The sequence below is a fragment of the Pollachius pollachius genome (genome assembly GCF_949987615.1).
Source record: "Pollachius pollachius genome assembly, chromosome: 12".
Lineage (NCBI taxonomy): Eukaryota > Metazoa > Chordata > Actinopteri > Gadiformes > Gadidae > Pollachius > Pollachius pollachius.
Window position 1 is genome coordinate 3,330,578 of NC_136945.1, and position 14,862 is coordinate 3,345,439.

The window sequence follows — 14,862 nt, forward strand, 5'->3', positions numbered from 1 at the left end:
CCTTCTTTGGTTGGGGACAGCAGCACCAGTGCAAACAAACATCCAACGCCTGCCAATAAATTCCTTACAGCGACTGGGAAGCTGTCCCTTACACCTAAGAACCCAGTGAGTCGCAGGCCCCTGTTCCCCACTTTCCGTTTCGTCAAGAGTACTTGTGGATGTTGGAGGAACCTTGCCCGGTGAGCTGGATTGGTCTGCAGATCCTTAAGCCGAGAGGTCCCAATTCAGATCCCCCTGCCGCCCACTGACACACCGCTTCACTCGGTACACAACATCCGAAAGATTCTCCAACACACAGAGCTGGCCCACTGGTTTGTGAATCATTTTTGGGGAAACACTCTTTTCCAAATGGGGCTGTAGACCCACACAAATTGGTTTGTAGATCTGTCACTCTGAGGGTTGAGAGGCGTTGTCCTCATTTTCCTCACCCCAATATGCTGGTACACTTTAGTGAACACCTGCGCCTCCAAGTTGGGTCCCTGATCACTGTATAGTTCCTCAGGAACCCTGAACTTAAGCAACATTTCACACATGCACACTCTGGTAGCAGCGCTCTGGTCAGGGACTGCATACACCTCTGGCAATTTGGTTAAATGTTCCATAGCCACAAAAACAAAGCGGTTCCCATTGTTTGTTTTGGGAAAAGGATGAAAGACATCCAGTTTTCGTTGATGCTATCAAACCAAAACTCTTGAGTGGTTGGGGTGTTCCCTGCCTTCAGCGGCAGTACTCTCTTCCCCAGCATGCTGACTAGGGCCCCAGTCACCGTTCTGATTTAACAGGCGGTGGGTGTACACACTCATGGACCCATGGACACACAGATGGAGATGGTGGAAGCCGTGTCTGGGAGTGCCCAGCAAGGGTGCCGATTGATGGAGGTAGAGGCCAACATGGTGAAAGTTATGGAGACTTTTAAGACACTGGCACATATAATACGCTTATTAAGCTGGAGGTTTGCAGCTAGACGCTGTTGCAAATTAGAAGGCAATGCGACTCCACAGTCAATAGGTGGCACCAACGCACCTGCACATTTGGTTTTGGAAACAATTTACAGGAAAAGAAGAAATTGTGCACACGTCAAAACAAACTTCTGCAAAGTTCATTGCTCATGAAACCATTGTCCTCATGAACATGAGTGAGGATGATGAGAAAGCAGATGGAGACCCTTTACCTGAATGTCCACCTATGCTTTCTCGGGACCTAAAAAGCATCCTTGTCACCAGTGTGTTACAGTTAGAGGAGATCGACGTCGGTCTTTACAGGTAGAACCAAGGTTATGCATTGCACATTCAATCTCCTTACTTGACCATATGTTTGCCATAACTGAAGATAGGCCTAGTAGTCAGATTCCCTTTACATATGTTGGAAATGTTTTTTAATGCATTCATTATCAATGTAAATTACATTGACTCAGCTTTACAGAACACACCTCCCCTTTTATCCAGCGGAAAAAACCACTGGATACCCCTTAGTCGGCGTTTATTCGGAGGGCAAATAATTGGTCAGGCCCTTGTAGCCGCCGCAAAATCTGTAGGAGATCATCTCTATGCACATTCTCTTCACTGCTACTTTGTACGAGCAGGTAAGATACATTGCTTTCAGAGACACTACAACTAATTAGGCTGTCTCCCTCTTTTCGGATCATTAATAATACTACACTGATGTACAAACATACAATAAATTAAGTATAAACATAAAACACCAAAGTAATAGAACAGCTATAATAGGTTCTGCTGCTAAAATATAGGACAACATAGCCTTTATATTTATTCTGTTCTTATCTGTACTTTTGTTTTATGTCTGCATGGGTTATGTCTTGGCCTGCAATGTTGATTCCCATGTGGATATACAGTATCTACCTACCAGAACATAATTAAGCTGTGTGTGTGTGTGTGTGTGTGTGTGTGTGTGTGTGTGGGGGGGGGGGGGGGGGGTTGTTCCTAGGGGACCCAGACATCCCAGTGTTGTACAATGTCGATCGCGTCCGGGACGGCCGTAGTTTCTGTGTGCGTTCGGTGAAGGCCATCCAGCGTGGGGAGCCTATACTGGTCCTCCAGGCTTCATTCCACTTGGACCAGCCCAGCCCTCTAATGCACCAGTTCTCCATGCCCGAGGTCCCACCGCCAGAGGACCTGCTCTCACTGGAGGATCTCATTCGCTTTGTCCTCGGGTACAGAGCTTCACACTGCTGGGAAATGCGTTCAAATGGAACTGTGTACAAATCGTATCATAATTCTTTGATTATTTGAGGCATAATTCTTTTTGTATTTTAACTTAGTGCTGTTTATTACTCGAAACATACATAGTTCCCATGTTTCCTGTCTGGGATTAATACATCAATAGCAGATGCTAATGATAATGGCCGCTTGGTATGATATGGCCATATCTAAACCGACAACATAATCTTTCTCGTATCATTTAATATATGTTCAATCATTTACTTCTTGGGGTGCAGTTTTCTGTAGGCATCCTTGAGCAGGATCCCTAACCCCAACCTGCTCCGTAACGATTTTTTAAAGAATAAATCCCTGCTTGTCGTTAGTAGTAGTAAAACTCATGTTTTTGTTGCGATTCCATATCTTGCTTTCCAAAGATGGCAGATCAAACTCCATTTGCCAGGAATCTAACATGTGACATAATTTGTACTTGAATGGAGCAGACAACCTGACCTGGAGCAAAAGGTGAAACAGGGATTCAACAAGGTGTTGGCTAACGAGGTACCTATTGAAGTCCGGCCCGTCAACCCTTTACAGTTCTCCAGAGCGGTCACCACAGAACCCAAGAGAATGTTCTGGGTCCGTGCCCGAGGACACATAGGTATGGCAAAAAGCAAACGCCTTTATCTTGCTTCCAAACCACTTCTGTAAGGTTAGTGTGTAGTGACTATTGTGTTTCAACTCCCAAGGTAAAGGGGTCAATCCCTAATGTCCAAAGCCTATTCTGTAGGCATACTTGAGCAAGATTCCTCAATGACATGTTTCTGAATTCACTATGAGTTTGTCTCTAGGTTCTTCTTCTTCTTCCATTACAGATCATCCCCATTTGTTTACTCTTGTCTCATATGTACAGTATATGTACATATATTACTATTTGATGAATTATTGTTAACTTTGTTTTTTCTTGAAATAATATATAATGATATCTTTTATCGTTTTTTCAAAAGGGGAAGGAAACATGAAGCTTCACGTCTGCGTGGCCGCCTATATTTCAGACTACTCCTTCCTGGGCACCACACTGACGTCCTATCCCGCTAAAAGGGTGAAAATGATGGCTTCCTTGGACCATGCCATGTGGTTCCACAACACCTTCCGCGCTGACGAATGGATGCTGTACGAGGTCGAGAGTCCGTGGGCAGGTCAGTGTGTTGCTTGTGACATTCTCATTTTCCACTATTAAAATTCAGGTATGTATTTTGCCTTCCTATTAATGAATACATGCATAATACTTTTGTTCTTCGTGTCTGCTTCACAAATTGCCCAAAAAGAAAAACACTCTGAACTGACTGACATTATGTAACTTGATTCCCTCTAGGGGGCAGCCGAGGACTTGTCCAGGGACGGCTGTGGAGAAGAGATGGGGTGTTGGCTGCCTCCTGTTGCCAGGAAGGGCTTATCCGTTTAACAGCCCCCAAGGACAAGAGCAAACTTTAGGCATGGGCTCTGTTCGAATTGGTCCACTTGTGCCCTGTATAGTGCATTACTTTTTACTCAGTAACCAAAGTACAAATATGGTTCCCGAGCCTTACTGAAACTACACCTGACAGCTCAACCTGTGAAATCTAACACATCTCTGCTTGTTTATGTGACCTATACCATTATACTGATGGATGCTCAGCACATAATTATAGTCAGAATTCCTGAATATTCTTATTCCATAAGTAGTGTAATGTTCACTTTATATGGTGTAGGGAATGATGAGTGAATCGTACCATTTCATGTTACTTGTGTGACTAGTGTCGTCAGCCATCTTTTATTGTCTAAGATGATGCATCCTTGCTCTTTCTGATTTTGAGAGTGATTATTTTAATCTGTAAATTGCACTGCCCTCAATTATTGAATAAACTCATAAAATATGTATGTGTATTATCTTTATTCCCAACGATTAATGATGTTGGCAGTGGGTCTGCCTCAATATTTTAAATTTAAATATTTTTTTTTCCATTTTGTATTGTTTCATCAACATTATCTCACCCACATTTCTACAGAACACATAGTATATTCCGCTCATGAGGGGATATCCATTCTGCAAGCCAAGACATAGCCAAGAAGATAATTGTTGGTCATCTACGCTCAAGTCAATCATCTACACTCCAGTCCAGTTGGTGGCAGTAACGCACCAATAAGATAGGCAGCGACCGACAATATAAATACAAGAGGTAGATGAAGCAAGGAGCAACGAAGGAACAGCCATTTGCGGTATGCTTCTCGGTTCCCGCTCGCACGAGGCTACGATCTTTTTTTGGTAGCACACTTCGTGATTAACTAATACTGCGGGAAAAGACTAGGTGAAATTTCATATTCTTCAGACATGCCGCGTGTGTATGTCGGCAAGCTCAGCTACCATGTCCGAGAGAAAGACCTCCAGAGGTTTTTCAGCGGATATGGTAAATTATTGGAAGTCGACCTAAAGAACGGGTAAGCTTTCGATTAATAGGCCATGCTAACATTACACGACTTTCAGCAAACGCATCCGCATGCAATCGTACAAGTGTGCTTGAACTTGTTGATTGTACGGTTGCAATACGTGTTGTTTACTCCGACAGCTAAAGAAGCATCTAGCCAAATACTTTGGTTAACCTTACAGTTCAGGGTCCAGTTTGATTCGTAAATGTTCTCTTACGGTCAATGGCTTAACGTTACCCAACCAGCACGTCCAGATGCTTCGGTTGAATAATCAGTCGTGTCTTCAAATAAAAAGTCAGTGGCCATGCAATGCCGTGACGCCTTTTGAGGAATATCAGATTGAGTTGGATAGGCCTTTCCCACAAATGTACCTATCGTGCATGTTTGAGTTTATATGGGCTTGGTAATGGAGTTATGGAGTGTGTGTTATTTATATATAAATAATATGTTGGCCAGCACCCATGAACACAAGCGTCATGTGTCCCTGCAGGTACGGTTTTGTGGAGTTCGAGGACAACCGGGATGCAGATGATGCCGTTTACGAGCTGAACGGCAAGGAGCTGTGCGGGGAGCGGGTGATCATCGAGCACGCCCGGGGGCCGAGGAGAGACGGCTACGGTTATGGAGGAGGTGGCGGCGGAGGAGGCGGGGGCCGCGATGGTGGTGGTGGAAGAAGTAGTGAGTCCAATAATGATGCATCCAACGCCACGCTTGTTTTGCCATTTATGATAGACCGTGTTTATTTACCGTAATGAAATTATTGTACACGTGTTATCGACTTTTAACCCGCCATAGACAGATTTATAAAGGACTGCATATCTGTCATATTGCCAGTATAATTCCAGCCCACTATGTTGGCGTAATATATATTCAGCGAACCCGTTCGTAAACTAAATATCTTAAGACGTAAACGTGTCAATTTTAAAGTATCTTGGACTTTAAAAACACTAATTTAAAGTTGACTTAGTGTGCCTTTTTCTATTTACTTGTATGTATATTTGTCAAACTAAATTGTTTGAAGAGGGGCAAGCCTCCCATACATGTCAATGAAATATTGTTTCACCTTTTCCGGAGGATAAAGCTACTTTATAGCTATCCTATGCATGTTAGGAATCTACAAAAAATGTACATTCTAGACACCTTTCATTTCTAAAGAACACATGGCTCTGGTTATGTACATTATCCATGATATGCAATCTGCTCACGTAGTGGCCTGCAGTTATTCTGGCAAAAATCTAGGGTAGTGTATGTGTCCATATCTTGTATAGAGAATGGGTACAAACATGTTTTTGGTTCTGAAAGGGAGACACTTCTTAACGGTCGTCGTAATGGACTTGGTATTTGAAGTATTGTTGCAGAATGCAGTCTCAACAGGTTTTAGCATTACGTTAATCAATGTGGATTTGTCATACCCCAAAACTGTATAAAACAAGGCTAGAAGACATTAAGCTCTACCTAGGAAAAGGGCTGTACCTCTGCGGTAGGGCTGTGCCGATTGTACTATTTTTAACTTCTTCAGTGATCGACTGTCTCATAAAAATAATCGTATAACCATCACAAAGCCGTTAAACCATAGGAGTTTTGTGTCAAACTCTTCCCCTTTCCCTAATATAGGCGCCCTGTTCACATGCGCCACTCACTGTTCCAAAGCAGGTGGTGATGAGTGCTTGGTAGTACTTTAGGCGTGTTTTACTTTCTACATGGTTAGGGGAAAAGCCTACTAGTAGCTTTATCTCCATAGGGCATTTGAAATTTGAAAATATCTACATGTGATTTAGTTCACGCATCACAAAAATACTTCCTGAATCGGCAGAGACAGATCAACTAATCATTTTTATGTGTTTTATTTGTTATTTTAAATATAAAACAAAGAGCAACTCTACAATATAGAATTGCTGCCTGAACGCTAGAGGCTCCACTCTACGGTCATAGTAACAGGGGAATGGATCACCATTAAAAGGAAAAAACATCCCTACCTGTTGTATTCCTGTTTATTAAATTACTAACAGGTTGTTATTAATAGTAACAGCTAATAAATATGTTTGCTATTAAAACCCTTCTAAAGACTGTTATTCTTGACGCCACGGGGGATTATCATTATCAATGGCAATCAAAATAACTATCGGCACACCCCTACTGCATGGATATTAATGTTGGGTAGGATGGGTGGAATGACCACCGGTAACCCTGGTGAAGAAACAACATTGGTTAGTACAGTATGTTCTAATTTCATGTTTGTTTCAAGTGTTTGCTGCCACCCTGAGTTTAAGTGTGGTGTTACAAAAACTTTTATACTAGAGTTTATAATGTATTGAAACCAAAGGAATGAGACATTTGAACGTTATTGTACTTGTATTCAGCTATATCAACATTAACATAAAGTGCTTGATGTTTCAATTTGAAAGAGTCCACTGCGGGCTGGTCCGAGTCCATTGAGGCTAAAGATGACTGGGGGCTAAGATGACTGCCTGACCCGTTTGGCCTTGGCTTTCACCTTACAATGTGTGTGTGACCTTTGCCCTTTGACCATTGGCTGACCTAAGGGGAAGCCATGATGACGGCATCCTTTTCCCCAATAGACCAGGTTGATGGTGAGGAATCCTGTTGGTTTTACTGTTGCAAGACATGTCGAAGAGGTTAAAGCCCACACATGTTTGTATTTTAAGAGGCATTTGCTGTGCATTAATTGTGCATTAGCTGGCTCTTAAAAAGTTAAGAAAGTGTCATTCACCTAGTTGGTGAGAGGTGTGGAGCACCCAGTTTGATTTGATTGTTTAATTTTGACTAAGTAAAAGGTATTTGCCAGAGATACCTGTTAAGACCTAGAATATTTTAATATAATATTCTAAGACTAGATACTGTAAAGATTAGTGACTTGTTACTTTGATGCATACTACAAATGTGGACTCATGGTCCTATAGCAATCATACATTTCGGTCAAACTTGTATTATAATATTATATTGAGTTAATTTATGGTTTTCCCAGGTACAATTGTTTATACTGGTGATTTATGCCCCAGTACATGCTCCCACCTTTGATGTCAACAGTTATAAGTATTTTAAACTGACTGCATAGCAATACAGAAATTTAGAATAATTCAACTGAAAGTGTAGTTTTTTTATTCTCTAGAACTTCAATAAAATGTCCCAACCCCCAAGTTGGAAAATTAACTCCTCCATATTGTGTATAGATGCTACCTTATACGATCACATTTAAATCATACACCCAAAACACTAGATCAGGTACACATTTCAGATGTACACTTTCACCCCACACTTTCTTTATTTGATTTTCTTTTACTCCCCTTGAATCCTCACCTGTTAAGTGTGCGTCTGCAAGGTGTAATTTCCCTGCTTCTGTCCCCTCTCAAGGTAGCGGCTACAGCAGCAGCAGGGGGAGCCGGCAGGGAACTGGCAGGGAGAAGTACGGGCCTCCGGTTCGCACTGAGTACCGCCTCATCGTGGAGAACCTGTCCAGCCGCTGCAGCTGGCAGGACCTCAAGGTGAGACCCAAGGAACTTTGGTCTGTTTATAGGCTCAGGCGTTACTCCTAGGACTACACACACCAACCTTTACTGTTGCACTTTGACTGCTTTGTGTATCATTTTGGTACAACATAATATGTACTTCATTAACTACTTACTTCCCAGGCGAAAAATATCAAAAGTTGAAGCATCAGTAAATCTCTCACCGCTTTCGGACAGTTTTTGGTAACTTGATTTGATGAACAAGAAGGCCCTAATGTGCTGCCTATTGGGACGTATCGTTTCTGCAGGATTTTATGCGACAGGCCGGCGAGGTCACCTACGCCGACGCACACAAAGAACGCACCAACGAGGGGGTGATCGAGTTCCGGTCCCGCTCCGACATGAAGCGTGCCATTGACAAGCTGGACAACACGGACATCAATGGGAGGAAGATCCGCCTTGTGGAGGACAAGCCTCGCCGCCGCCGTTCCTACTCTGGCAGCAGGTCAAGGTAAGAGGAGGCCAAGGGAACTGAAAGGGCCCCTTTTGTACCAGCACTGTTTTTTTTTGTAGTTGATTAGCCATTTCAAAATCTACCATTGGTGGTGTTCCCCAAAGATGGCCGATTGATGGGTCCAAATTATCAGTTGGTACAGTCCATTGGGTTGGCTTGGCTATGCCTGTGTACTTCATCGTTATTCAAATCAAGATTGTACATTGCTGCTACTGATGCTCGTGTGTGATGGTTGCTCCTCCAGGTCTCGCAGCAGACGTCGTTCCCGCAGCAGGAGCAGGCGAAGCAGGAGTTCCAGAAGCAACTCCAGGTCCCGCTCCCGGTAATAACTCCCCCTGCTAGAAGAGATGGAAGAACAGATGTATTGGTCGTGTCTAACTCAACTGCTGGGCCACCATGGCCCCACTGCCAGGGTTAGGGAGTTAGACTGGGGTATTCTTCAATGAAAAGGCTTCCACAAAGTCGTTAGTAGTATAGTACGTCTAATGTGGTCGTAGCTTACATAGAGAAGATTTTCTTACTATTTGAAATTTCGTGTTCCTTTAATGGCAAATACAATATTGTAGATTCAGACGCACGCACGTACGTGAACCTGGTTCGCTATATCCCATGACTGAGCTCTCAATCTCAGGATATTTCATTGCATGATATTAGTGTGACGGTTGTCACGCTAATAAAAACAATTAAATCCCAGCAAAAAGATTGCCGGGATACTACACTCCACGTGTAGTATATACTACACGGAGTGTTCACGTGTAGTATATACTCAAACAATTATTCACTTCGCCCTTGCCGAATAATTGTTAAATACATATAGTACTACATCTGTAAAATGAATTGATGCATATCGGTTAAACTCATTTAAAAAGACTAATGATTTTTTTTTGTTGCAGTTCCCGATCTCGCAGCAAACGCCGCTCCCATTCCAGGTCGGTGCGCAAGTCTCGCTCCAGGTCCAGGAGGAAGTCTCGCTCCAACTCCCCTAACAAGTCCCGCTCACGCAAGTCCCGCTCCCGTTCCAAGAGCCGCAAGTCCCGCTCCCGTTCCAAGAGCCGCAAGTCCCGCTCCCGTTCCAAGAGCCGCAAGTCCCGCTCCCGTTCCAAGAGCCGCAAATCACGATCCTGCTCCGACACCCGCAAGTCACGCTCCAAGAGTGTGTCAAAGGTGAAGTCCGAGCGAGCATCGCGCAGCCCCTCCAAGGAGAAGTCTGTGAGCAAGAGGTCCCCGAGCCGCTCCCCGTCCCCTGTAAATGAGATTTGCGCCAAGTCACCCTCCAAGTCCCCTACCCCCAACGGCGACCGGCCCGCCTCCAAGTCCCCCGCCAAGCGGTCTCCATCTCACTCGCCCGCCCACTCTAAATCTCGATCCAAGTCCCGTTCTAAATCTCGATCCAAGTCCCGTTCTAGATCCAGATCGCCGCTACAAGATTAGCCACTTAATGTAAATCGTTGTTGAACAACAAAACGTATTCTAATCCATGTGTTAGTTAGCAGCGTTTAACACTGGTTGAGTTTCTTACATCAATGGGTTTGTACTAAACTCTGGATGAATACAGCTCTGTGTCTTGATAAGCTTATGGATTCCGGAAACGCATTTCTTAAGTTTAAGGGGTTTGTTTTTTTTGTTTTTGCAATAATGGTGTTCTTGGAATTCTTGTCCATCATCTGTAAAATAATCTTGCAAATGGGTGATTCAGGAGCTTGGTGAAATGGAATCACTTGAAATGTTCCAATCAAGAAATTTCTTTTTGAAATATATATTTTAAAAATGAAAGGATTGAACTGGGAAGATGATGCATTTTTGATAGGTTTTTATGTGTAATGTTTAAATGGTGAAGTATAAAACACAAACTGAAACATACAAAGTTGCATGTTTTGGCGTTTCTGTTTTGAAAGCGCATTTTGAGAACTGTCATAATCCTAATGGCTCGAATTACACTCGGCAGTCAATTTCAGGTTTTTTCCTATGTCCTAGCTGTTTTTTTTGTTTTTGTTTAAATAAAAGTACAAACGGAAAAGGCTATGGCTTTATTTGTCTACTCTGAAGCTTGATGAGTCTTCACTTTTGCAAAGCAGGAGAAGGCTATTTAGGCGGCATTCTGGTTGCCTCGACATTTATTGATTTTGATTTTCTCCCATTACGGCTGTTATTTTAGCATTTATAGGCTTCTTATCGGTGTGGTCACTTTATATGAAGACGTCGAAGCAGGTCGGTTAAAAGCGAGTTGCTATGAGGTCTGCGCCCATGGTTACCGTTTCCTCCCACAATGCATCAGTGCTACCAGCTTGGCTCAAGCTAGCGAACAAAAATGAACTTCTGATGGAGGGAGGGGTAAGCTATCGTACAACATTAAAGGAATATATTTCAAAAATCACGTTTTTGCTTGGGCGAAATCATAGAAAGTAATTGTTCCTTGGGTATGCACGTAGATTGAGGTGTTGTGGCGGAGAAGCTACGAGCTAACGGTTGAACGTAAGCGTTGCTTCAGGGCTCTCGTAACTACTAGCTGCTCCGACAGACTCTAAACATGGACAAGGAACAGCGCAACACGGTGGTGTTGAACGCTTCAAAGAAGGAGTTGTTTACGGCGAGCAACGGGTACAAGTCTCTTCAGAAGCGACTCAAGGCTCAATGGAAGATACAAAGGTATTTTTTTAATGAGAAAACACACTGACCAACAGCATGCAACTTTGATGCTACTTTTGGTTTGTGCAAATTGAAAATGGGCTGTTAATTTCAACATTAAAAAAACCTGTTTCCTAAAGTATTAAAGAGGAGCTGTCCTCGGAAAAGCTGAAGGGCGTCAAATTGTGGATAACTGCTGGGCCAAGAGAGAAATTCACCGCATCGGAGGTAAAAACAATCACATTAACCTTATCCTTATCACCGTGCTATCATATACCAATAAACTATTAAGTATAGTAGGCTATTGTGATGTATCTGCACACTCAGGCTGTTCTCTATGGAGTCTACCACACTATAAAGAATAAACAACCAAAATGTGTTGGCAACCTGGTTTTGAAAAGGGTGTTAATTATTCAGATGTGTAGTCTTGGGGATTTGAAGCTGTTTCGCCATTGTGTTAAAGCTGGAGGTGCTGAAGCAGTATCTAGACGAAGGAGGGGACATCCTGGTGATGCTCGGTGAGGGAGGAGAAACCAAATACGACACCAACATCAACTTTCTCCTGGAGGAATTCGGAATCATGGTCAATAATGGTACTGTGTGTGTGTGTGTGTGTGTGGTATACTCAATAACATAACTTTGCAACGTGTAGTCTTGATAAGATTTATTTTCCTCCCTCAAAATGACAGATGCAGTGGTGAGGAATGTTTATTACAAATACTTTCATCCTAAGGAGGCCCTTGTTTCTAACGGCGTATTAAACAGGTGTGTTAAAACCGTGCTTACATTAAGCCTTTCAGCTCACTTATGATGTTAATATTACTCTCTATATGACATAGCTTTTCTCATGGCTTTAACAAGCTGTTTGCACTTCCCCCCATCCTCTCCTACTTTAGAGAAATCAGTCGTGCTGCAGGTAAAGTGGTGCCGGGGACCACAGAGGATGACAGCACCAGGAATAATGCTCAGTGAGTCCTCCCCTCTCATCCCTTCTTTTCCCCTTTGCCCTCTTGTGTGATGTAGGTTCCTTATTCAGGTACCTGTTGAGGCTTTCATCTGTCTTGTTATGTATATATATATATATATGGAACTTTTTATTTGTAAATAGAATTATACTTATTTAGTAAATTAATATTTGTATTATATACGTTTTTTTAAACTGATGTGGGTTGCTGTCATGTCACAATTTCCCCTGGGCATGAGTAAAATACCCTAATCTCATCTAATCTCTTATCTAGTGCTTTATTGAAGCTGTTCTGCCCTCTGAGGAAACACTGCTGTCTTTGTGTTGTTTACGCTGAGCAGGGCTCTGACCTTCGTGTACCCATACGGGGCTACGCTGAGCGTGATGAAGCCCGCCATAGCTGTTCTTTCCACCGGCTCTGTCTGCTTCCCCCTTAACCGACCTATCCTAGCCTTCTACCAGGCAAAGGTGAGCGCTCGCGTCAGCTTTCACACGTCTTTTAATAAATACAGGTATGGTGTTTGCATACCTCTACATGTCACAGCCGATATTTGACTGTTGTGTCTTCTCATTGAAGGAGATGGGAAAGCTGGCTGTTCTTGGCTCCTGCCACATGTTTAGTGACCAGTACCTTGACAAAGAGGAGAACAGTAAAATATTGGTTAGTGCGTTTTAGTTCAATTCAAAATCACACAGCATTTCTATTTTGGTTTGGACGTTTGTGGAGAGAGCTGGCTGTGGTTTTGTGGCCTGACGATGATTCTTCCCACCCATCAGGATGTGGTGGTTCAGTGGCTGATGACCGACAACATCCAACTAAATCAGATTGATGCTGATGACCCAGAGGTAACGAGACATGATTCTGAACCCTATAACTACAGACAATTTTCACCGATCTGCTACTCCCCTTGCGTAGATCACAGATTACACCATGCTACCAGACACAGGGCGCCTGTCCGACCGCCTCCGGGTGTGCTTGCAGGAGGGGGAGGAGAACCCCAGGGACTTCACCTCCCTCTTCGATATGTCAATGTTCAAACTGTCCACAAACACCTTGCCTCAAGTAATAAGGTACCTACTCGATGCCAAGAGCGATATCTGCAACCACTGACTCTATCAAACTGACTGTCTATCAAATAACAGGCCGATTTTTTTGCAGCGCTTACCAGCAACTCAATGTGAAGCATGAGCCCCTGCAGTTGATCACGCCCCAGTTTGAGACGCCGCTACCTCCGCTTCAACCTGCTGTGAGCTTCTCTCCCCGCCATAACTCATTTCTTCCATCAATTCATTATAACAAACACGTTGCCATGGGTCATATGAGCAATATGTGCAACAGCGTTTTCTTGTTTTAGTAACAGCTCTTGTAGATCTGAGAGACATTTACGTACAATTCTAATTCCCAATTCCTAATCCCCCCTACCCAGATCTCTGGGTAGGGGGGATGCAGTTAGAATTCAATGTTAATGTCTCTCAGATCTCTGGGAAGGGGGATTGAGTACACTTTCAATTGTGTGCCCTATTTGTATTCCTCTTTTCATATTAGCTGTTATTACTTATTGTTTCATCTGCATTTTTTTGACATTGGAATTCATCATTTTATTGCTATTACTGATAACTGCCCTTGGTCCAATAATGTGTGTATGAATTAAACTTGGTTGCTGTCCACTTTAGGTCTTCCCGCCTGCGTTCAGGGATTTGCCCCCACCCATGCTGGACCTGTTTGACCTGGATGAGGCTTTCTCCTCAGAGATGGTGCGCCTGGCACAGCTTTCCAATAAGTGTGAGTTTTTAGGGATATTCCTTGTTATTTGCAGGACAGGCGTTGGCACTAGATGGGTGTCCCTAAATGATTGTTTGTTCTGCCTCAGGTACCTCGGATGACGATCTTGAGTTCTACGTGCGCAAATGCGGGGAGATTTTAGGGGTGACGGGAAAGTTGGATAAAGACCAGAGAGACGCCAAACACATTCTTGAACACATTTTTTTCCAGGTGGTTGCCTTCAAAAAATTAAATCAGGTGAGCTGGTCGATATACACCTCATACAATTAATCTTAAAAGAATTGTGCAATGTCAAGACACTGATCCAATGTGTTCTCTTTACAGGAACACGAGAACACGGAGGCACCCTTTTCCACATTCTGATTAGATTCAGAATACTGTATAGATTCATAGCTTTTCATTAACACTTTATGGTGCTTATGTATTCAGAAGTTCATAAAACTATGATGGATTAAAGCAACAGGCATTGTGGCCTTAATGCACTTTGATAATGTCTAAGGCAAGAAAAGATGGTCTGGTATCAGGTGCATAGCACACAATACATGTGGATAAAGTCACGTGGATGTTTTGCAAAGAAGGCCCGCATAAAAATATCTAACAAGTCAGCGTATTGTGGAAACAAAACAATGGTGTGATGAATGGATATTCTGTACTGTAAATAAATTATAAATACATTGATTTAAAAAACTTTATTGGAATGTCAATTTTTAAAATAACTATTGTAGGGGTTCCATTCATTACCATTAATCCTGCATGCATCTTGTGGGCTGAATAAATAAAATAGACCATTGCTGCCCAGCTACCGGAGGGACCGAAAGTATATCGTTTCTAACGACTATGTTGTGCTATGCCCGTTTGGGCGGAGCATACGGCCATATTGGAGAGGC

At 43.0% G+C, this 14,862-nt stretch overlaps 3 protein-coding genes across 7 annotated transcripts; all 3 read left to right on the forward strand.

Moving 5' to 3' along the window:
- The first annotated feature begins 1,073 nt into the window (after positions 1 to 1,073).
- On the forward strand, positions 1,074 to 4,074 carry acot8 (acyl-CoA thioesterase 8). 2 transcript variants are annotated; one of them, XM_079748406.1, is made up of 6 exons: positions 1,074 to 1,262; positions 1,446 to 1,582; positions 1,945 to 2,170; positions 2,660 to 2,817; positions 3,164 to 3,355; positions 3,532 to 4,074. In XM_079748406.1, exons 1-6 carry the CDS (start codon positions 1,126 to 1,128, stop codon positions 3,648 to 3,650), a joined length of 969 nt encoding a protein of 322 aa, XP_079604532.1. In that variant the 5' UTR covers positions 1,074 to 1,125; the 3' UTR covers positions 3,651 to 4,074. The 2 variants fall into 2 exon arrangements, with proteins under 2 accessions (XP_079604532.1, XP_079604533.1); XM_079748407.1 differs by having other exon boundaries at positions 3,212 to 3,355.
- Positions 4,075 to 4,390: 316 nt separating this feature from the next.
- On the forward strand, positions 4,391 to 10,623 carry srsf6b (serine and arginine rich splicing factor 6b). 2 transcript variants are annotated; one of them, XM_079747907.1, is made up of 7 exons: positions 4,391 to 4,634; positions 5,113 to 5,300; positions 7,166 to 7,213; positions 7,995 to 8,125; positions 8,398 to 8,600; positions 8,848 to 8,925; positions 9,497 to 10,623. In XM_079747907.1, the coding sequence occupies exons 1-7, from the start codon at positions 4,528 to 4,530 to the stop codon at positions 10,032 to 10,034; spliced, it is 1,293 nt and encodes a 430-aa protein (XP_079604033.1). In that variant the 5' UTR covers positions 4,391 to 4,527; the 3' UTR covers positions 10,035 to 10,623. The 2 variants fall into 2 exon arrangements, with proteins under 2 accessions (XP_079604033.1, XP_079604034.1); XM_079747908.1 differs by lacking the exon at positions 7,166 to 7,213.
- Positions 10,624 to 10,888: 265 nt separating this feature from the next.
- Positions 10,889 to 14,632, forward strand: ift52 (intraflagellar transport 52 homolog (Chlamydomonas)). 3 transcript variants are annotated; one of them, XM_079748588.1, is made up of 14 exons: positions 10,889 to 10,934; positions 11,122 to 11,249; positions 11,369 to 11,456; positions 11,692 to 11,821; positions 11,918 to 11,993; positions 12,125 to 12,196; positions 12,534 to 12,660; positions 12,770 to 12,853; positions 12,970 to 13,038; positions 13,109 to 13,263; positions 13,352 to 13,439; positions 13,867 to 13,975; positions 14,064 to 14,212; positions 14,300 to 14,632. In XM_079748588.1, exons 1-14 carry the CDS (start codon positions 10,923 to 10,925, stop codon positions 14,336 to 14,338), a joined length of 1,326 nt encoding a protein of 441 aa, XP_079604714.1. In that variant the 5' UTR covers positions 10,889 to 10,922; the 3' UTR covers positions 14,339 to 14,632. The 3 variants fall into 3 exon arrangements, with proteins under 3 accessions (XP_079604714.1, XP_079604715.1, XP_079604716.1); XM_079748589.1 differs by having other exon boundaries at positions 12,773 to 12,853; XM_079748590.1 differs by having other exon boundaries at positions 10,913 to 11,249.
- The last annotated feature ends 230 nt before the right edge of the window (positions 14,633 to 14,862 follow it).

Bases quoted from the DNA above. Each gene is read 5' to 3' on its own strand.
- acot8 (XM_079748406.1), top strand. From the start codon at position 1,126: ATGAACATGAGTGAGGATGATGAGAAAGCAGATGGAGACCCTTTACCT. The intron at 1,263-1,445 runs GTAGAACCAAGG...CCTTTTATCCAG, and splicing joins ATCGACGTCGGTCTTTACAG to CGGAAAAAACCACTGGATAC. The intron at 2,818-3,163 runs GTATGGCAAAAA...TTTTTTCAAAAG, and splicing joins CCGTGCCCGAGGACACATAG to GGGAAGGAAACATGAAGCTT.
- srsf6b (XM_079747907.1), top strand. From the start codon at position 4,528: ATGCCGCGTGTGTATGTCGGCAAGCTCAGCTACCATGTCCGAGAGAAA. The intron at 8,126-8,397 runs GTGAGACCCAAG...TCGTTTCTGCAG, and splicing joins GCAGCTGGCAGGACCTCAAG to GATTTTATGCGACAGGCCGG. The intron at 8,601-8,847 runs GTAAGAGGAGGC...TTGCTCCTCCAG, and splicing joins TACTCTGGCAGCAGGTCAAG to GTCTCGCAGCAGACGTCGTT.
- ift52 (XM_079748588.1), top strand. The intron at 11,457-11,691 runs GTAAAAACAATC...ATTGTGTTAAAG, and splicing joins AGAAATTCACCGCATCGGAG to CTGGAGGTGCTGAAGCAGTA. The intron at 13,039-13,108 runs GTAACGAGACAT...CCCCTTGCGTAG, and splicing joins TTGATGCTGATGACCCAGAG to ATCACAGATTACACCATGCT.